General features: G+C 36.7%; 2 protein-coding genes across 2 annotated transcripts in view; both read left to right on the top strand.

The window, feature by feature from the left end:
- The window catches only part of LOC143736369 (uncharacterized), a 402,538-nt gene extending 395,192 nt beyond the window's left edge, over window positions 1-7,346 (top strand). The window contains exon 6 of the mRNA XM_077227109.1: window positions 7,150-7,346. Coding sequence (XP_077083224.1) covers window positions 7,150-7,346 — 197 coding nt within the window. The remainder of the gene's footprint in view (window positions 1-7,149) is intronic.
- A 4,854-nt stretch (window positions 7,347-12,200) lies between these two features.
- Window positions 12,201-21,587, top strand: LOC143735233 (uncharacterized). Its single transcript, XM_077225333.1, has 6 exons — window positions 12,201-12,285; window positions 15,665-16,000; window positions 17,090-17,413; window positions 17,625-17,738; window positions 17,821-17,852; window positions 21,147-21,587. The coding sequence occupies exons 1-6, from the start codon at window positions 12,213-12,215 to the stop codon at window positions 21,222-21,224; spliced, it is 957 nt and encodes a 318-aa protein (XP_077081448.1). The 5' UTR covers window positions 12,201-12,212; the 3' UTR covers window positions 21,225-21,587.
- Window positions 21,588-23,581: the final 1,994 nt, after the last annotated feature.

Below are 23,581 nucleotides of genomic sequence, written 5' to 3'. Positions count from 1 at the left end.
AAGATATTTAAATACTTTAAGTCATTAAATTCCTTTAAATTGATAATATCACCTGTATACCTAATTACAGTTTGTCTGAGTGCACAATTTCAGAACAAAAATGTTTGAAAAAGCGCCCCCTGCTTGCTATAGCTATAGCTGTAAATGTAAGCACAACAAAAGCTCACGTTGTTTTCCAAAGACAGATATTGATTACAGTGGTCTGTATCTTAAAGGGTTAGTTCACCCAAAAATGAAAATTAAGTCATTAATTACTCACCCCCATGCTGTACCAACCCCGTAAGACCTTCGTTCATCTTCGGAACACAAATGAAGATATTTTTGATTAAATCTGAGAGGTGGATCACTGCTACATAGGCTGCCAGAGGGAATGAAACTTGACGGCCCAGAAAGTCATTAAAGAAAATGTTTAAATATTCCATGTGCCTACAGTGGCTCAACTATAAGTTTATCAAGCGACGAGACTACTTTTTTCCCGAAAAAAAAAAACATAATAACGACTTTATTCGACTATTCCTTTTCTTCCTTGTGGGCCGGAGACGAGAGTTCAAGAGATTTCCACGACGCATGCGCGAGAACTGAACAAGAAGTATTAGAAGAAGAACGTCCTCTTCTCAGTTCTCGCGCATGCGTCGTGGAAATCTCTTGAACTCTCGTCTCAGGCCCACAAGGAATGAAAAGGAATAGTCGAATAAAGTCGTTATTATGTTTTTTTTTTTCGGGAAAAAAGTAGTCTCGTCGCTTGATAAACTTATAGTTGAGCCACTGTAGGCACATGGAATATTTAAACATTTTCTTTAATGACTTTCTGGGCCGTCAAGTTTCATTCCCTCTGGCAGCCTATGTAGCAGTGATCCACCTCTCAGATGTAATCAAAAATATCTTCATTTGTGTTCCGAAGATGAACGAAGGTCTTACGGGGTTGGTACAGCATGGGGGTGAGTAATTAATGACTTAATTTTCATTTTTGGGTGAACTAACCCTTTAAACCTGCAGTGATCATAAACCTGCATTGGTTACCTCTACTGTAACTGATTTCCCCACACACCTTAATGCTTTGATGTTAAAGCTAGAATGTCCACTAATGTGTTTATTTACAAAAAGGCATGAGTGAAGAAAAACAAGTTAATTTTATTTTTATCTAACTTGTCATAAAACTGCTATTTAAATATATTATTCATATAGGTTATACAAAAAACCTGAATAGCCTAGTCTATGAAAGGTACACCCCTCTAAGCTCACAGAAATGGTTAGACCCAAGTCTTCAGCAGCCAATGACACAGACCCTTTCATACTGATTTTTAACGTGTATTTCACTTGTAAAATACACGTGAAATACACGTGAAATACGCGTGAAATACGCGTAAAAATTCGCGTGTTTTTGGCCCTCTTGGCTTTCCATATTTTTCACTCCTCCTCTCACTGCAGCCGCCTACTCTCGACTACATTTCAGGCGAGGCAAGGCGCATCTCAAACAAGCCTAACATCTCGTGGGAACGTCATATTAAGTCGTGAGAACGTGATTATAAGTCGTGGCCACGAGATCATTTTGTTGAGGTAAAGACATAATTATGTCGTGGCCAGAGGCCACGCGATGCAAAGTCGTAGCCTCGAGATCATATGTTGAGGGAACGATATATTTTTCTCGTGGCCACAACTTCATATTTTGAGAGAACGAGATTTGTCGTGGCCACGAGTTATGTTGAGGGAGCCACAGTGGCCAATACTGGAACCGTACCATAGCATAGACTGGGCTACAGCAGAGATGGAGATGACAGAAGAAATAACATTTTACTTTAAATTAGGAATGTCATATAAATATATAGTGCGGTCTTTGGCATCGAGACATGGGTACGTTAAGTGAAAGACAGCTGAAGCGCATTCTTAAATTGAATGGGCTTTTTTGTCGCAGTTTTGCACTGGCATGAAGTTGGTTGGACGTTCGATATTCGCATTTTAGGGACCGTCTCAAAATTACATGCTACATTGGCATAAACGTTTCTAACTTCAATAGCATTTGAAGAGAATGACTTACAGTCATAAAACGACCTGTACATTGTTCACCCAGGTCTAATGTATGATGCACACCTTTTAGATTTTTGATATTTATGACAATAAACTGTTAAATCATATGCAATCATGCAAATATTGCTATGTGTTTCACTACTGTCACATACCTGACACCTAGATGAACAATGTACAGTTGGTTTTATGACTGTAAGTCATTCTCTTCAAATGCTAGTGAGCTTTAAATATTGTCATATTCTGTATATGATTCCATACAGTAGTGAAATACATAGCAATATTTGCATATGATTTAGCAGTTTATTGTCATAAATATCAAAAATGATGTCAATTATAATTATGTCGTTACCTCAACAAAATGATCTCTTGGCCACGACTTATAATCACGTTCCCACAACTTAATATGACGTTCCCATGAGATTGTATCACGTTTCCATGAGATATTATCACGTTCCCACGACTTAATATCACGTTCCCACGAGTTTATATGTTGTGGCCACGGCAAAAATAAGTGAACCGAACATGTCTCCTCCCGGTCACCGTAGATTGGCCATTGTGTTGATGTACTCAACAAATGTCTGTGATTGGCCATTGTGTTGACACGCTCAACATATACATCTCTGTATACATGTCTCTCAACATATTTGTTTGTGATTGTCAACAATGATCAACAATGACATCTTTGATGCTCTTCACTGAGCGCTTACATAGATACACACAGGAGCATTTACAATCCCTAATATATCCGCTGATCTGCTGATAGACCTCACTTGTGTGTATCTGCGTAAGCGCTCGAAGAAAAGCATAAAAGACAACATGTTTTTGAAGCGCGGATAATTGCAGCCAATCAGAGACACATGTTGAGCGTGACAAAACAATGACCAATCAAAAACATATATGTTTAGCCCATCAACACAATGGCCAATCAGAGAAGCATATGTTGAGCGCATCAACACAATGGCCAATCAGAGACGTATATGTTGAGCATGTCAACACAATGGCCAATCAGAGACACATATGTTGAGCGCATCAACACAATGGCCAATCAGAGACATATATGTTGAGCATGTCAACACAATGGCCAATCAGAAACACATATGTTGAGCGCATCAACACGATTTCCAATCACAGACACATATGTTGAGCGCATCAACATGTTAATATTGTCTCCAACACAATAAAATACAAAGTAAAAACATGTGTTGTGAACTTTTTCTTCTAAAGTGTAGGAACTCAGAAGTGAAGACCAGGAGACTTGGTTGTATCTTCAGCAAGATTCTTTATTGAGAAACACGAGCTGTTGGTAGCTGCAGTCCTCAAGTCAAGTCTAACTAAGGGAACTTTACATTGTAGTTTATATACATTTCAAGGGGGAGGGATTACATAGAGGTGGAGACTCTCTGAAACAAAGCAAATGTAAATGAGGTATACAGGTTTTGGAACCTGCTCAGCATGAGACACGAGAAAAGGACGGTGCAGGACTTCTCGTACTGAGACAAGAACTCCAAGACAAATGGTCTCAGTAATAAAATAGCAGGTGTTCAAACTTGCTTAGCATGAGTCTTCACCCGGTGAGACACGAGAACAGGAAAAGCCTAGCCTTCTCGTACTGAGACGGGACAGTAAGTAATATCCCGCTGGAAACCCCTACCGTTTGCAAAGATTTCCTGGTCTCATCATTTATAAACTTTTTCAATATAAAATACTATTGTATTGGAAATCTAAATTAAACATTTAAATAAAAAATTTAATCCTACACGTTATGGATAACATTCATCTATTAAATATTCATAATGGGGTAATATTTCTTATGAATTTCAGTATGAAAATGCTGGTTGTGTGAATTCTAAGATGGGGCAAAATATGAATCAGGATTTTGTTGGTATGATGTTAATCAGGTTGGATAAGACCGCCCATGAGGCTCAAGAATATTTGTCTGAGTAGTGAGTGTGCAAATCAATGTTGTTGTTCTTCTGCTGTTTCTTTCTATGTTACATTATGAATCAAGACATAATTCTCTACTCACAAACTGTAAAAAAAAGAAAATTGCTTGGCTCATAATTAACTGTTGATTTCTTCTTCAGGTGCTTCTGGTTTTGATACAGACAGAGTGTCAGTGATGGAGGGAGATTCAGTCACTCTAAACACTGGTGTTCAAACAAACCGACAAGACAGAATTAGATGGTATTATAATGACATGCGCATCGCTCAAATCAATAGAGATCAGAGTAAGATCTGTACAGATGTTCAGTGTAATAAAGGCACTGAGAGATTCAGAGACAGACTGAAGCTGGATCATCAGACTGGATCTCTGACCATCACAAACATCACAGACACACACTCTGGAGAATATACACTACAGATCAGCAGCGGCAGCAGCGACAGTGAAAAAACCTTCAGTGTTGCTTTATATGGTGAGTCATTATGTTTTAAAGGAAATCGTGTACATTTAAATCCCAATTTTATTTAGTGATATTTTTGCTGACATTCAGAGGTGTATTTCTCTGTACCTGTTGTAAGGGAAACAGGTCAATTTAGCTCAAAGGGAATTATTTAATTTATAGGGAATTTTGAAAGAATCACTTATTCACTGCTGAGCAAATGACTCGTCCAGTGTTCACTTTAACGGGCCGTAACTATCAGCTCTACAGCGGATATAAATATCTAAACTATAGTGAAAAAGGATCTGGATTGATGTCTTGGGCGGCCAATCACGTGGTGTGTTGGCGGATGGATGGAAAGTCTTTGAAGTGAGAAGCAGGCTTTGCTGTATAATCGTTGACCGAAACTTCACAGCAAAACTTAACTTTCTTTTTCACTGAGAGTCTCGGTTTTAACTAAGAGAAGGAAAAGTAAGACCAGGGTAGTTAGATGGCTTGAAAGAAATAGTGCATGCTCTTCTGGTCTTGATTTGCAGTCTTTTGCCTGCTCGCTTACATGTCTGGTCTGAATCATCGTCTGTATGTCTACTCCAAATCTGTTTCTAAGATATAATACTCAAATGTTTGTCCAGCCTCCTGGTTGAGTTCTGACCACTTAGACACTGTCTTTTAGTTCAGAGGTGGCTGTTTCTTCCCCTCTCATCGTAAATCATGCATTATCTGTAGTCTCTTACTTCCAGCTCCAGCAGAAAGTACAGAGAGTAAAGTCATCATTTAGTCATGATTTCTTATGATGATCCAATATATTTTACACCGATTTCAATCAAGCCATCCTCTGAATTATGAGCATAGAATCATATTGATAGGAAACAAGAAACATTTTCAGTCAACCATCTAAAAGTTATAACAACTGCATAACTTATCTGATCTAAGCATAATAGTCACATACATGGGTTGTAGACATGATATAGATTTATGTAGTTGAACGATGTCCGTCAAGCATTGTTTTATGATTATGTATTTTTGTGATATTGTAAGATATCCATCTCTGTGGTTTTAAGAGATTTCACCCTGGGGTCGGTTTCACCCTGTTAAGAGGAAAAAGGTCTGCTTTATATATCTGTCTTGAAATCAAACACCCTCTGCCGTTATCTTGGTGGGGCTCGAGCTGTGCCATCTCCAGACCAATCCATCTTTTACAAACTACCTATGGTTGATGATATCTTCCTTTAGCTAGGATAATCTTTTACAGATTTTGCCCCTAGATTGTTGATTTGGGTTCCTGCATGTTGATCCGGAGGTTCTATGAAATTCTGTGTCTTGATTAGTTTGAACGATTAATTTGGGTCTGGTTCATTCTCAAATCCTACACTGTATATGAATTCATATACAGTATATAATTTTCTATAAAAAGTGGAATTTGTAAATTTAAATAAATTACTATGTGCATGTTGCAAAGATATCCCATGTACTATAATAATTTAATTAAACTAGATCAGCGTTATATAGTATTATTGTTTCTATCTATCGAAATAATAATGTCATGATGGCATTGTCATTTTTTATTTTAAAAAGGTACTGCTAGATGACACGCCATCTGTCATGTGTGGACATAATCGTTAGAAATCCCTATTCGAGTCATGCTTCACTGACTTCATCTTGCTTGTTCTGAAGTAATTAGTATCTCCCTACTTTTAGTCTTTTTATTGGATACTTTTGTTTTACTCTTAATCAAGTAATTAATAACGCTATAATTTTTGCTTTTTGAGTAATTACTTCTGTAAGTACATTTACTTCAGCACAGATTTTGGTTACCATACCTGCCTCTTATGTTTATAAACACCAAATGTGTATAAATTATGCTTTTCAGACTGAAAGTCAAGAAAGCATGTTTTATCACTTTCATATCCACATTTCTCTCATGTTGTGTGTCTTTTCCCTCAAAACAAGATCCTCCAATCATCTGTTGGTTTGTGTTTCAGGTGTTTCTGCTGCTGAACGAGATAAAATTAAGCGAAAGTCAGTGAAGGAGGGAGAATCTGCTATTTTATATACTGGTGTAATAAACACAAATGATGTGATGACGTGGTATCTTAACGACATTCTCATCGCTGAAATCACTGGAGATCAGAGTAAGATCTGTACAGATGTTCAGTGTAATGAAGGAACTGAGAGATTCAGAGACAGACTGAAGCTGGATCATCAGGCTGGATCTCTGATCATCACAAACACCAGAAACACAGACTCTGGAGAATATAAACTACTGATCAACAAAAGCAGATTCAACATCATTAAGAGCTTCAGTGTTTCTGTCACTGGTGAGTCTCATTTAATCATTCAGTGCATTTTCACTTGAGCAGTTTTAAAATGTTTACTATATTAAAATCGAAACAGAAAATTATTTCATTGTGGCCTGTTTAAAAAAAAGTGAGCTTTGAATGTATCAAAACATAATTGAGAATTTAATTTTGCGTTATGAATTTTACATTTCTCAAGTCTATTAAATAGGAATAAGATAAATGCAAGTCCTCAGTCAGTTTTCCTGCAAACTTTGTTTCCTGTAGAGCTCACCCTGCTGTGATGCTGTCATAACTGCTGTTGTTAAAAAACACCAGATTTTTCAAATGAACCAACTTTATCAAATCAATATCACTACTTAAAGCAGAAAGGTGTAAATGTCAGTCAAAAGTATTGGTAGAGTTGATTATCATTTGATCTCCAGTAATACTGTTTCTGTCTTTAGCTGTTCCAGATTCAGGTTTATCTTCAGCTGCTGTAGGAGTAATATGTTTTGCTGTTGTTATTCTGCTTGTGGCTGCTGCTGCTGCGATTTACTGTCGCCACAGATCAAAACAAAAAGGCAAGTATTACTTACAGCTGATTGTACAAAATATAAATATACGGTTTATTGTGCATAAAAAAATCTTTAAAAATGTGTAAAGTAGCCCATATATTTTTATTCTAATTGACCAAAGTAAGAGTTTGTTGTTGTTCAAACAGGAATCAGGACACCGCAAAATCCTCCTCCTCAGGTGAGATACTGTGAGCTCTGAATCTCTGTCTGCAAAACACCGACTTTACTACAGATTCAGATCTGTGAGAACTGTTAAGCCCCTAATGACATGATTTCGAATAAAATCAGGCCAAAACGAAGTTTGCTTCAGGGCTTCAAAGCAGCTTATCAAAGTAAACTTTCTGGCTTCTCTGTGGCGATTACGTTATATGTAGGTGTGGCTCCGCCTTCTTTAAAGTGGAAATGTCTTTTTTATTTCTTCTGTTCAGTCCGTCATGATAAATACAACATGAACACACTGGAGAGCAGCTTTAAAATCTAATTCTAATCGGAAGAGATACTGACATGTTTAAAACTGTGAAGGTCTGCTTTAAAGCAATACATTTGTATAAAGTGTGATATAATAAACATGACGTGAGTTTACTGGAGTTCAGGGATGGGGGAAACACATCCACATCGTTATGATCAGAGTTTTCTTAACTGCTGTGTTCACACCGCTGTCGACAGGAACATCTTCAAGTGTAACTGTGTTGTCATATTTATTTTGTTATCGAGAGGAAAGTGTATTTACACAATCATCTGAGCGTCACTCTCAGCAGTGTGAAATGATGTTCACTAACAGTAGGCCTATATCGCTGCCTGGTCATGTATTTCAAGTGAAGGACCAGTGAAGAAAGAAAAATAACTTCTCTGTTTGTCAGGGCCTTAGGGTGTGTGTGTGTGTGTGTGTGTGTGTGTGTGTGTGTGTGTGTGTGTGTGTGTGTGTGTGTGTGTGTGTGTGTGTGTGTGTGTGTGTGTGTGTGTGTGTGTGTGTGTGTGTGTGTGTGGTTTTATACAGAATTTATCACATAAACACCAATAATAACAGACTTATGTTTATATTATTGTTTTACCTTCTGTGAATCTGCTTCTTTCTTTCAGGAGGATGGTGTTACAGAAGCAGTGTCCCTTAATCCGAGGACTGAAGCTGTGTCCCAATCTAAAGGCTGCATCCTTCGAAAGCTGCATCGTGTATAGCCTTCATATGATTTCCTAATTGCGCAACCAGGTGTTCCCGATTACCGCTCCTGGCGTCAAGCAACGGTGCGAGAGTACAGCTGCCATCCTGATAATTCATTTGATATAATTGAGTAAACGACCAGAATTGGCTGTTGTCATTGTTATGTTTTATATTTTACTGGAGGACATGGTGAGGATGTTTCAGTCGGCTGTCCAACTGTAAATTGAGCTGGTTTGCTGCGTCGGTGTGTGTCCCGTCCTGAATTACCAGATTACACAAACTGTTCAAGTAGCCTAGCCTAATGGGTGTTAATTTACGTAAATAATGTAAGTTAATGAAATGTGAAAAGAAAAGAAAACATACATAGGCATAGGAATATAGGTTCAAATGTTCATTTATACATTGACACGATTTTGTAGGCGTCTATTCATTTTTATTATGTAGGCCTACATAAAATGGGCCATGGTAAATATATTTACATAGGTTTTCAACCCTATTTGAATATTGAAAACAGTTGAATATAAAAAAGTCCAGTGCAAATGTTACTCCCGCTCGTCATCGGCAGCTGTCAGTCTCAGGTTATTGGTAGAGGGCGCTACGCACGTAGCGTTCGTTGTTTGTCGCGTGTATGTTGTCTAAAAGTTTGTTTGAGTTACTTTTGTTGTTGAATTACATCCAATGGGGACAAGTTTGTCAAAATGGATGTGCTGTTTATTGTCCTATTGTGGGCTATATTCCTACTTTTCACGTGTCTGGATGCATCACCTGTTAAAGTTCATGTGCTTGTAAAGGCAGACGTCCCAAAACTTTTGGCAATATAGTGTATCTCAAACTATATAATGATTAAACATTACAGTGTATATACATATTTTAAGGACTATTTCAGGCTAATTTCAAGTTAAGATCAGTCTCTAATGCATTTTTGACCATGTTGATTGCAACAAAAATGTATTTCCATTTGCCCACCAGAAAAGCCAAAATCTGGTTAGAATGAGTGAATGGTATGAAAGCTTGTTTCCACCATGGAATAAATATTTAGCAAAAGATAATTCTGACCTTTTTTCTTAAAATTGTGCATTTACACCTTGCAATTAGAATTGTGAGGTCATATCTTGCAATTCTGAGAAAAAATGTCGTAATTACCTTTTTAATCTTTAATTGAGTGGCGAAAACAAGCTTTCATAAAATGGGGCCGATCTGTAAACCTTAAAATACAACTTCTTTGCCAATGCCAAACAGCACCAGAAAACCGTAAAATGAATGTAAAAACTTTAAAGTGCTTCTGAAGTTTCCTTTATATGCTCCAAATTATAATCCATCCATTATTAGTGTCTCACCGTAACCTCCAAATAAGGGATGAGTATAAATATTTTGTTGGTGGTAAACAACACAATGCTAAAAATAATGTCGGTTGAGCTTAACTTGCGAACTGAGTTTACCTATGCGAATGATATTTCTACTCACCATAGACAGAAACAGTGAATGTTTTTGATGTCAGTTTTGCTCCATTTATCTCTAGTTTATAATCTCCAGCTTGATCAGTTGTGATGTTTGTGATGGTCAGAGATCCAGTTTCATGATCCAGTTTCAGTCGGTCTCTGAATCTCCCATCAGGAACATCATCAAATGTGGTGAAGATTCGGTTCCCAATGCTGATTTTAGCTATAAGACACTTTTTAGCTCCAAATTTCCACAGTATGTCATCGTCTTTATGTATTTTAGTAAGATCAGAGTTTAGAGTGACAGAATCTCCCTCTATCACACCTAATGAACAAACAAGAACAGATTAAGATTTGTGTTTACAAAGCCTCAAGTCAGCTGTAGTTGTACACATTAATGACAAATTTTACTAATGGTGATTTTTAGAGTTTGCTTATAATATGTCCACTAACAAGCCTTAAAATCGCTTGAACCACCAAAAAGTGATACTTTTTGAGCCTGCAATGAGTTTATTCAGTATAGATATTTCCATTATTTCCTGACTTTATGTTTAAAAACACTTTTAAAGGCCTGCGAATCACAATTTAAAAATTTTGTGGCAGAGATTGACTGCAAATCACATCACACACAAAATATCTGTTCTGAAATATTAAGCAATAAAAATGTTTTATAGCTTACCGATCAGATTGCACCAGCACAAACAGAACAAAACAACGTGAAACATTTTCTTCAGTAGTTCAGTGTCTGATGTAAGACTATCTGCTGGAAACATTTAAGCTAGTGTGAATCCTCCCACGACAGAGTGTAACCCTCCTAGTTCACACATTCTGAACGCACGTCATATAGCCTGTAGTGACATGCATGGCTCTTATTGAGACTAACTATCATAATAGTGAAAATATATATTTTTTATCATTCATATGTAGTTGTCTTATATTGTGTGAATTGTATGGGTAGAAAGAGCTTATGACCTTAAAATGGTTTTATAATTCAATTGAATTATGCATATAGGTTGATCAGTTATATATCCATATCAATTGAGTATATGGAAAAAGAAGTGAAAAGATAAAACTGTTTGCCATTTTCAGCTGCCAGTATTACTAAGGTGTGACAACAGCTTAACTTCTGAGTAAAACTGAAACTTGCCTTGGTCTGATTTCTATAGAAACATGGTTTTATCTTGATGGACAAGCATCTTGTTTTTGTTTTTAAAACTAAAAACAGTCAAAGAAGAGTCACAGTTCAGAGGTCAAACTGATTCTAACCCATCATGCATCATTGAAAAACAAATATTAAATATATATAATATATATTTAATATACATAAATAAGAATCTTTGCTGCCTGTTCAATATATTTTGTTTAAAAAAACGTCACACATTAATTTGATTGTTCAATTCACTTAAATGTGTCAAATGTTGGGTTAACTTTATATTTAGTGTTGTGACTATGAGTCATTTTTAATGGCATAACTAACTAGACAGTTAATCTAGTTCCCAGCATGCTTTGCTCACTGCATTAGTCGAGTACACGTTAAAATCAAATGTTATTTCATGCACTTTTTTTTTGTAAAAACTATATGTTCAACTATATGTTACGTTGGTGATTTAGAAGAGTTTGGACTTTGGACATACAGCAGCAACAGTTTACATTCCCTATTTTAAATACAGTATTGAAAAGAGAATCACAGACCATGTTTCAGTATAGCAGAAAGGAAATATATATTAATGTCTCACTGAGTAAAATTTAAGTTAAAGCAATAATAAAATCTGCTCTAAACAGGATGTAAGAGAAATGGGACAAGGTGACAAAAGGTAGACATAAGATAGGATCAAGTTGGGGTTGAAAGAAATACATATGGAAGCAGAAAGGAAGATTCCATAATATCTAGGCTTCGATTAGGGCCCACATCCCTTAATTACTCACAAGTTTCCCATAAGGAAAACAGAATCTGCAACGTGGCTTGGCAGAAATAGTTGAGCATGTATTGATTCATTGCACAAGAATATAACAGAAAAATTATCAATTTTTAAAGAATCATTAAGTTACATGGGAATTAATAAGTTATCAGTAATAAGCATTTTTCCTAATGCACAGAAAGAGTCAATGGTTTATAGTGCTGTAGCCTGACTGTGTATGAGTTGGAGGTAAGGGAAACAGGACGGTTTAACAGAATTTAGAATAATTTATTTTCTATTTTATTTTTATAATTATAATTATTATTTATTACTTTATTCTGTCACACTCCTGTGACAGTATTACACTCCTGTCCAGTTGGTGACGGTAAAGGCAGTGATTGCGAAAGCCGTACTTTGAATAATAACACAGTTTGCTTTCACTTTCACATAGGGGAAATGGCGGCAGGTGCAACTCAGAGAAACACCTTAACACTTCTTCTATGTATGCTTTGCTGGTGTTTTGAACATGGTAAGATTTACTCCTATATCTGTCTCTTTCGGTGTTCAAAGCTATCCGCTAAATTTACAGTATAAAACAGTTATGTTTGGGGTTACAGTTATGTTTTCAGTCAAAACAGTCCCAGAAATGGGTCGCATGCTTCGTGTGACACAACCTGTCAGATAGTATAGTCCGCGTGAAATGTGTTTTGACTGTGAAATAAACTCGATATAATTGTTGTTACCAAGCTACGTGTGTTGTGACATGGCATGAGGTTTTACTAAGCTGAAAAAAAAACAGAAGTCTATCATTCTAAACCATGCAAATATATCAGTCAGAACACCGGAAAGTAGCAGTGACGCAGTTCAGTATCAACTTTACTCGCATTATACTACAAATACATATTTATCATTAATTTCATAGGGTTTTTTTTTCTTTCTTTCTTTATTTTAGCGATCATTAATTCATAGAAAATATCGATGTCATGCCCAATTAAGCTGTAACGTCGAAAATATTGTCGAAGTAGGCTATTGTTCAAATAAGTAAATGCTCAGGACATGAGATTTGGTAACTATAGAAACATGGCATCATAGAGTGAACAAATGGTGCATAAACTGAACGATTGTAAATTTTGAATGTAATTCGAGTTGCGTTTGGATAAGAACTTCTTCCACAATATTCGAAATAAAAACATGTTATGTGGCAGCAGGCACGTGCAGAGGGAGGGGAGGGGGGGGCTTTGGGTGCTCGAGCCCCTGCCCTATTTCAAAATTAATCAAAAGTGCCCTTCTCAAACAAATATCAATGATATTGTTGTGGTCAATAAAACAAAATGCATTTGATTATAATTAACATGACAATGTGCAAAAAACGAAAGTAGCCTAAATTCACGTTTATTTGACGTTTCTGTCAGTCTGAGGTGTCGTTGCTATAACGCGTTGCTATGGGTTGCGTCACTTGCGTCAAGTTGCGCCTTGCGCGTGTCTTCTTGCTTCGGTCTTGACTTGACCATAGACTGTAAAAAAATAGGTCTTGACTGACGGGGTCATTTTCCGTTTTCGAGGGTCTAAAACCCCGGAGTAGTGTGTGTGTGGACGGCAGGCATAACCGTAGAAAAAAGCTATGCGTTTTAAAATGAAAATGCACTAGTGTAAACATAGGTATCCCACAGTCTGCTCGAGAACCGATACTCTAGAGCAGGGGTCGGCAACCTAAGGCACGTTGAGGGTTAATTTGGAGGGTTAATCGCTGGCACGCAAGCAAGCGCGAGAGGGGTGTATGTATTTCATTCAGATGTAGTAACAGCTTGTTTTATTAAGTTGAGTTATTAATATTATTAAAGTGTGAGTATTAAACTGCACAAGTCAATGAAAGCGTGCAGCTTTAAAAAACCATTGGTCAGAGTGGTCGCGCTGACCACTGCGCATCAGCGCAAACAAGTTATCCAACTGACACCTTAAAGCTTGTTCCGCTGTAAATAGTTAATGCTATAAATTTCAACCGAGTGTATAGAGTCCTTATTAAAAATTCCATACATATTAAAATGACTGCGATGCATGTGGAAACTCCCGTTCATGCGTAGGCTACCTGATCACTTCATGTTTTTTCTCTGATTGGAAAGCTATCCAATCGTGAGACAAATGCCCTCTGATTGAGAGCACACTTTTACATATTCCAGATGAAAATGAACAAAATGCATATATGCATTATATATGCTTGTTGAAGTCACAAATGTAAATTTTACTCCTCCCAAATTGGTAAAAAAACAAAAAAAACAAGCGAGTGTTATAACGGCTCCCGGTTTATAGATATGACAGCGCTGCTGTCAAATGAAACTCAAAGTTTAGCTTACATTCTGAAGCTCAACACACAGTTGTCTTCATTAAAATTAGTGAGATGCAGTTATGTTGCCAAGTGGAAGTGTAACACTTTTAACAAAACTGAAAGAAGTCAGTAAAAACACGAATGACCAGGTCCAATCTGTTCTTCAAAGTCTAATTTAGGCCTGAAAACAAAGATGACAAATCTAAAACAAATTTCATGAGAAACATTTTAACTTCTGTACTATTTCTGTGTTAGCCATTATGAATATTTAAAATATGTTTATGTTTATTTATACATGGGGGGGGCTATGGCACAGTGATGAACTCGGAAACTTAAAAATGGCACTTTATGACAAATAGGTTGCTGACCCCTGCTCTAGAGCCAAATATGGCTCGACGGCAGGAAACAAAATAAACCAAACAATTTTTCAACTTTTTTTTTCTTCACAATAATAAAAGTTTTTTTGTCGATTCAATTAAAAATCCACATCACATATTTTAAAATATTACATAATTAATTGAAGCCTGTTTGTCATGTATAATACACCGACCAATCTCATCTGGCACAACAAGTTCAAATTTCATTGGACAATGTGAAGTGGAGCGTAATTTTCCAGTCATTTATAAATAAATCGTTTTAAAATTACATGGACAGACGAATTTATGTTTATGAAGCGATCTGAATCTGTGTCGTTGAACTAATGGGTGTTAATTGACTACAAAGCACTGCACAAAACCAGCACCAAAAGTAGTATTAATGGTAAGTATAGTATTCAAGTCACTTGTATTTAGTGTATATTGATACATCGTTTACCATTTGCTGAAACTATCATAGTTTGTTAAATGAAGCCCAGGCGTACAGGCCTATTATGTGAAGTGTAGGCTGACAACAACACGCGAAATGGTGACTTTATTATTTTAACATTTTTGATAATTTTGCAGCAATAATATAATAGTACAGTACTACTTGTCAAACATTTGCACACACATTACTTTTTTTTAAGAAGTCCCTTATGTGCATCAAGCCTGCATTTATTTGATAAAAAATATAGAAAAAAATTATTACAATTTAAAATAATGGTTTTCTATTTTAATATACTATTTGATATAATTTATTTATTTATGTGATGCCATATGCCCTTTTTTTTTTTTTACATTTGAGCCCCTGCCCCTGAGGAACTCTCTGCACGTCCCTGTGTGGCAGACTCAAAACAATATTTGGTATGGCATGTCAAAAAATATTTTATGGGTAAAATTCATTAAGTTTTATTTTGAAAATTGTTGGTTTTGTGAATGCACAGCTTATACACAAGCTCATAGTTTACATAGCCCTTTGCAGATTATGCAAAATATAAATAATCTTAACAAAACAAGAGGAATGATAATGCCACTATGATTTTGAGACCCCTTTTTTTTATCAAATCCTTCAGAAGCTACGTAATAGATTTAAATGTTTCCAAAAAGACAAAATAAGGACAATTTACTCCAATCATCAAATTCGAAAAGGCTATAAAAATTTTTTTACTGCGGTTTCCCATTTGTATAATGTTGTTTGGCTCATAATTATCTGTTCATTTCTTCTCCAGGTGTGTCTGGTGTTGATACAGATGGAGTCGCAGTGTCAGTGATGGAGGGAGATTCAGTCACTCTAAACACTGGTGTTGAAACAAAACAACAAGAAAAGATTAGATGGTATTATAATGACATTCGCATCGCTCACATCAATGGAGATCTCAGTTTTATCTGTACAGATGTTCAGTGTAATGAAGGCACTGAGAGATTCAAAGACAGACTGAAGCTGGATCATCAGACTGGATCTCTGACCATCACAAACATCACAGACACACACTCTGGAGTTTATAAACTAAAGATAATGAGCAGCAGCAGCGACAGAGAAAATATCTACAGTGTTACTGTTCATGGTGAGTCATTATGTTTAAAACCAAGTCTTGTCCATTTAAATCACATCATTAGGCCTATTGTGTTCAGTGATTGTTTTATTGACATTCAGAGTTTTCAAAATATATATATATATATATATATATATCACATTAAATAGTATGTATTTTACATGCTGTGGATAGATTTTGTACAAAAAAACAAACATTTAACTATTATAAAATGGATAATCCCGTAATTATGATTGGCTGAGCCACGTTCAAAGCTTTAGCTTTTTTTAAATGCTCTATAAACATGCATGTGACTGGTGATTTTTTAAAAATAAATTATTGTTTCTCCATAAGTAATATTCAAATGATTTTGTGACAGCAGCAAGTATGTGAAGTTCACATGATAACCAGACACATAGTATGCTGGTTTCCTATAAGGGCCACTCTGAAAAGGTAGCTAGAAGCAAGAAATATGTAAGCATAAGCTTAATTTGTACTAATATTTTGAGCAGCATCAGCATCAGATCTCAGCTTTTTTTTTATCCCCGGGTGATCAGCTGAGACAGAGGCAATGAGAAGGTCTTTGCGATCAGAATGTGCAATATACAGTATCCAACGACACCATCAACAGCACATATGCGGTTGTACAGTAAGAATACAATCTACGCAGTGTATAGTGTCATTTTATCTGTTTGAACCGGCCAAATGAGCGAGTCATCTTCATAGTTCATTATTTCAAGTAAAAATATTTTCTTTGCTCTCAGACTGTGATTTCGGCAAGATAAAACACAATGTTCACATCCAAGCAGTCCATCTTTTCATTGAAACATTAAAAAGTAGCTTTCCGTGGAAAAAGTATCCAAACGCATTTTGTCCATGACATGTTAATATGGTTCACACAGCAGGAGTATAAATAACAATGATTTGTTTGAAAACATGACATTTTACCTTAATGTAGGAAATATAACTTTAATAAAAATACAAACAAAATGGGCAATACGCCACTATTTAATATTAATAATAAGTAATATTTATTATGAATTTGAATACTTGGTTCTCTCATTTTGTGTTTCTTTCCCCCCAAAACAAGATCCTCCAATCATCTGTTGGTTTGTGTTTCAGGTGTTTCTGCTGCTGAACGAGATAAAATGAAGAGAAAGTCAGTGATGGAGGGAGAATCTGTCACTTTAAACACTGGTGTTATACAAAAACTGAATTATTCACTAACATGGTATTTTAATGACATTTTCATCGCTGAAACTGAACCCAGTAAAACCTGTACAGATGTTCAGTGTAAAGAGAGATTCAGAGACAGACTGAAGCTGGATCATCAGACTGGATCTCTGAACATCACAAACACCAGAAACACAGACTCTGGAGAATATAAACTACAGATCAACAACACCAGATTCAGCATCATTAAGATCTTCAGTGTTTCTGTCAATGGTGAGTCTCATTTAATCATTCAGTGCATTTTACCTTGAGCAATTTTAAAATACAGTTTACTATATTTAAATTGAAAAAATAAATGTTTTCATTGTGGCCTGTTTAAAAAGTGAGTTTGGACTCCATATGTACAGGTGAGGTGGATTGGTAGAGTTGATTATCAATTGATCTCTAGTAATAATGATATGGAATAATGTGTGTCTTTCTTTAGCTGTTCCAGATACAGGTTCATCTTCAGCTGCTGTAGGAGGAATATGTGTTGCTGTTCTTATTCTGCTGGTAGCTGGAGCTGCTGGGATTTACTGTCACCACAGATCAAAACAAAGTATTACATACAGCTGATCTTTAAAAATATTAAAGTGTGTATTTTTATTGACCAAAGTAAGAGTTTGTTGTTGTTTAAACAGGAAACTGGACACCATGCGATGATCATCATCAGGTGAGATACTGTGAGCTCTGAATCTCTGTCTGCAGAACTAAATTTATAACTGATAGAGATCTGCAATTGGTGTTTATCTGTTTGAAGTTTTCTGTCTGAAACCATGTGTGGTCTCATTCAGAAATCAACACAGAGAAAAAACAATAATTATTGAGTTATTTAAAGGTGTAATTCACCGCTGGCAAAATGGGCTTTTAATAAAACCTTGTTGCCTATACAGTAGAAAGGCGATTTTATTGGGGGGGTGCAACCTGACTAGAGAAAACAGGGGGGAAATCGGTAGAAAAACTTCATTGACTGTTCAAAATAACTGTTATGGATACGCTTACCGGAGCCAAATACCGCCTTGCTTTAGTAGGAAATACTTCTTACCAAACTTAGTAGTCATAATGGTATAGGGCTGCACGATTATTCGTAATTTACATGAAATCACACTTAAATCAGTTTGGCTTATCGTGATTATGAAATCGCAAAGGTTGCGATCATTTTTTATACGCAGCTTGTCATTGATGTACGGCTCTGTAAACGCTGCTCCATTTAAAAGCACTGTGAGTTTGAGTCACTTATAACATGCATTTGAAAAAGCAACATGCGACAAACATCTTTCCAAACATGAGAAGGATTTGTGAACCTCTTGTCCAACAAAAGACAACATTTAATAACATGCTTTTACTCCAAACTCACTTCATAACGACAGTTGAGCTCATCCTTCTGTGAGATGATGTGATTCTTACACAGAATAAGGCAGTCGTGTGTTTATTAGTCATGTTTAATCTATCAAAGCGTTTCAATCATCTGTTTATTCAGCTACAGGGATAGTATGATGTCCATAGTGATTTCCTTGAATGATGTGTGTTATCTACTTCTTCGGCGGGATATATTTGGCATGTCTGCGTGAGAGCGCCCTCTGGTGTTCAGATGGAGTAGCATTTACTACCGATCAGCCGCTGCACTGACAAACTGTGCATAAAATATTTGCAGCCTTTGCCAAATCGAGTGCGGTTTCATTGTGATTATTCGTGCATCCCTATAATGGTATCGACTTGTATCGTTCATGGGTGCAATAATTCAAAGAGAAAACTTTTAGCGGGAATGAGTTACTTCTGGTTTCCAGTGAATGATCCAGCGCGTTGTAGGAAGCGGCTAAAGCAGGGATCGAGAATGTCGGTCCTGGAGAGCAGGGGTGGGGAACGTCGGTCCTTGAAATAAGATTAGTTGGAACTACACTCTGCACAACAGCGGCCCTCCAAGACCGAAGTACCCCACCCCTGGATTAAAGAATTGTAAATATGATTGTGGATGAGCACAAACACTCGTTTTCCCCCTCCGTTTGGCCTTAAACACAGTCTCGGGTAGCCAGATCTTCAGACTGACGCCAGAAGGTCTGGACTCTACCGCAGCTTTTCTTGGCCAAGAATCGACCATGTCAGTTTGACTGACATGTAACGCAACCAATCACAGTTAGTTTTACATTTACATTTATTCATTTAGCAGACGCTTTTATCCAAAGCGACTTACAAATGAGAACAATAGAAGCAGTGAAACTAACAGTAGGACTAACAGTAGGACAAGTTTTAGTTCCATGTCATGTTTAGGGGCGTGACAATATAATGTTGATGTCCCTACAATAACAGACCAGCATGCATCTAATAAATTATGCATTTAAGAATGCTGTGCAAGTTTACTGCAACAATGGTGCTGCGTTCTTCACATAGGCCTACTTTTAAAAATCCAGCGTTTTTAGATTAATCTTTCTTCTTCCACGAGGGGTTTTTAACGTCACAGCATTTGTTTCCAGGCGGACTGTTCAAAACATGTGACACACACTAGAGTTCTCAACGGGCCGGGTCGGCCCGACAAACCCGACGGGACCCGCGGGTTCGGGCCGGGTTCGGGTCGAAAATATAAGCAAATGACTCGGGTCGGGTCGGACCTCGGGCTTAATCTTTTCCGCTCAGTGAAAAAAAAAAACATTTATTAATCATCGCTGCTGTTCACCGTAAAGAAAGTCTGGCTGCTGCGTGCAACGTGCATCGCGGGGGCAGACCTACGCCGCTGCGTGCACGCCTTTAGCCTGGAGAAGAAGATGGAGTTGGTGAAAAGTAAACTTGCCGCAGGTGAATTCACCGTCGCTACTACAGGAGTGGGAAAATCAGAGGTCTGGAATGTGTTTGGAGTGGTGCTGGATTCTGATGGAAATTCTACAGGTTATGTGCAATGCTCAAAATGCAAGGTGCTGATGAAATATGACAACAAAAAACAGGGTCGTGCAGAAGATTTTTATTTGAGGCATATTTAGTAGCCTATATAGCCTATTTATATATTTAAAGTTGGTTTCAGTTGTATGTATTGTTTGTAGGCTATTGTTAAAAGACGTGAACATTAAAGGTTGATTTGAATTCCCGTCTGCTGGTCATGATAATACGTGTATGAGAAAAAAAAAAAAAAATCGGCGTCGGGCCGCGGGCCGGGTTCGGGCAGATAATTCATGTTGATGTGTCGGGTTACATCGGGTCCGGGCTTTAAAAGCCACGGGCCGGGTCGGGTCGGGTTGTAATTTTCAGGCCCGTTGAGAACTCTAACACACACGTCTCCCGGACATCTTGTAGAATTCAACCAATCAGATTGCGACTTCGAAACTCCTAAAGTGTTTTCAGAAAAGTGTGCCATATGCATCAGACGTTCAGCCAATGGTCTGTGTGAGAGAGGTCTGAGACTAGGGAAAAACTGAAAGAAACGGAAAACTTTAAGCCCGAAGCAAAACTGCATCACATACAAGTAAGCTGTTGACACGGTGTTAAATTATACCATAATGCTGTTTAAAGAGTAGACATAGTACAATACTGTTTCCAGTGATAAACCTACCCTTACAATAACTGTTCCTCTAATAACCCTCTGTCCATCCGACTGTCGATGAGCACGGATACAAACATGCGGAGGAACAATCTTTAGTTGTCACGAAAAGCCTTGGAGCTGTCAAAAGCATTTTCGCTTCATCAGGCGGACATTTGCTGACAAATAAACATGAATTTCTCGGTCCAGGTAACATAGAGAACGAGTAAACTTTGTTAATTTACATATAATACGGTCATTATAACAATACAAAGCAGGTTGGAAATTGGAGAAGCGTCACTTTAAGAGAGCGCTGATCTTGTGCTGTTTAGCTTCAGAATGAAGGGGTCTTTACATTCAGACACATACAAATTTAGAAAAACTAATTTTTGTGTTTGTGCAACTGAATCATCAATACTGAAGTTCTGCTTTACCTTCTGTGAATCTGTTTCTGTCTTTCAGGAGAATGATGTCATAGTGTCCCTTCAACTGACTAGCAATCCACAGATGGGTGCTGCTAATGGGACAATTCCACAGTAACATTATTATTCTAATAGTATCACTGAAAAGGAACATTTAGAGAAATGTGAAATTTAAGAAAAAAGAAATGGAAAAAGATCAACTGAAATTCTCATTACTCACAGAAAAACAGTGTCACAATACCACATTATATTCCTATTTCACAATGTTGTGGAAACGCTATTGTAGATATTTTCACAATAGATGTTTACTCAACCACAAGGACTTCCGCTTCCGAGAACCGTGGAAATGTGAAAAGGGTGCTTGACGTATTCAGAACAAAACTTCAGCACACGTACATTCAGATCAGGAGGAAGTCGGCATGATAATCACCAGAGCTGCCTCAAGTATAATTGCCTTCATAACAAACCAAAAAAAAAGAAAGCTGACAAAAATGTCAGAAGAGCTTAAGAAGAGCATAGGTTTACTAAATATTCATTCTCATCCATCACCATTTCATAAGATGCAAGACATATTTCATTTTTATTATTAGTATGTTTTTTTTATTTTTTTTATACAAGCATTTCAGATCTACACTACCCTTTTCAGTCTGATGAAAATTGGATTGATGGGGGGGTTTACATGAAAGCTTGTCAATCCATCTGAGCTTTAAGTTCGGTGCATGTAAACGTGATCTTGACATATCATCTGTTTTGTTTACATTAATTTATAACAGGTTAGGAAAATCAAGATACAAGGGTTCTTCATAGACTATACGTGCAAATGAGTATTTTAAGGCAATTCAGTCTGTACTATTGACACTGTAGAATGTCTGATAATGTTACATGTTTACAATTGTAGCATTGTCATCTAGGCTACACTATCAGGGAATGTTAATATCAGAACTCAGCTAATGTTCTGGAAAGGTTCTCTCAGGGTTATTCCAGTAATGGTAATAGAATGATTGTTCTCCAAATGTTTGCACAAAAACGTTATTTATACATCGTTCGTGGAACAGCTCGTTTAACCACATCCCTTATTCAACCAGCTTTGTTAACTCTTAACTGGGTTTTTTACCAGGAATACTTGAAAAATGATAGATTTCACACTCCACACTGATGCTTGAATGTCTGGTTAACAAAGTTTTGTGGTTAAAAAAAGGCAGTTCAAATCCAGCAAGAGTTGATCCAAGAAATATCACCATTGTGTCCTTGATCAAACTCTGAATCTCAGGAACTGAACCTGTAAAAACTGCACTGAAAGACTTGAAATGTGAATTGTAGCAGCTACAAAAATGGCAAATATGTGTTTATGTATTGTCTATTGAATTGTTATACATACTCCATAACTGTTACTGGCTGCTGCACAAGCATTTTAATGGTGTTAAGCACCTGAATGATGTTCATGGTAAAATAATATTGTTATTATAGATTTCATATATTCATACATGTTGAATTGTGTGAAAGTGAATGTTTTTCTTTGTTACAAAAATTGTAAAGTGTATCATTCTGCCGTTTGTAAGCATTGCTGAATAGTTTTTTACAGTAAAGTTCTTGTTTTTGATGCGAGGAAGATGGAGACCTGTGGGGCGTTCAAGGTGAAGAATACTGTGACATTATCCCTCTATTTACCTCCATTTTGTCTGTTTCAATTCTTAACTTTTTTCAGTTTGATTTTATCATGTAATTATGTTTTCTTGATGTGTTTGTATTGTAGAATTTATCACTGTGTGATGGAAATGATGATCTGCACTGGTCAGTTCGGTCTCTACCGCCACATTTCCAGAAGAGCTGCGGAGAGAAGTTAGAACAGGTAAAGTATGTCCGACTTGTTTTAAACATTGTCTGTTTGTCTGAACTATGGAAAATTGTTCTAATTGTGCATCTCTCTCTCTTTCACAGGTTATATATATATATATATATATATATATATATATATATATATATATATATATATATATATATATATATATATATTGTTTTCTTTACTTAAACATTGCATTAGCCAAGGAAAGAGTGCCTTAAACTTGAGCCTGTAAACACATTTTCTAAAATTGGAAATAAACTTGAAATATCTCTGTTTATGTGATGGATGGTTTTATGTGATAGATTCTTTTTTCATTAAACAGAATCCACTTTCCAAGAACTTGACGAGCGCTATTAGACTGCTGCACTGAGCTTGAATGTGCTAAATAGATTGAGTTTGACTTGTTCATCAGAACATTTAGCCTGTACATTTACTATACTTCATTTTTATATATTCACATAGCAACGGGCCGACTCACAATGTACAGCAGAGAAGAATAGTCATGATGCTTACAAATGATCCTGTAAACGCCCCTGAGAGCTAGATGATGCTGTTTTATAAACACCAGGCGCCTTTATTTAGGTAGCCTATAATATCAATATCATAATTAAGGTAGTTGTAAGTGTCAGTCA

This window comes from Siphateles boraxobius, unplaced genomic scaffold (genome assembly GCF_051911475.1).
Source record: "Siphateles boraxobius isolate OS27281-9 unplaced genomic scaffold, OSU_SipBor_1 13, whole genome shotgun sequence".
NCBI lineage: Eukaryota > Metazoa > Chordata > Actinopteri > Cypriniformes > Leuciscidae > Siphateles > Siphateles boraxobius.
This window is presented reverse-complemented; position numbering and strand designations above follow the sequence as displayed.

Coding starts and splice junctions, on each gene's coding strand:
- LOC143735233 (XM_077225333.1), top strand. CDS start 12,213: ATGGCGGCAGGTGCAACTCAGAGAAACACCTTAACACTTCTTCTATGT. Junction 17,739..17,820: donor TCACCACAGATCAAAACAAA/GTATTACATACA, acceptor TTGTTTAAACAG/GAAACTGGACACCATGCGAT. Junction 17,853..21,146: donor CATGCGATGATCATCATCAG/GTGAGATACTGT, acceptor TCTGTCTTTCAG/GAGAATGATGTCATAGTGTC.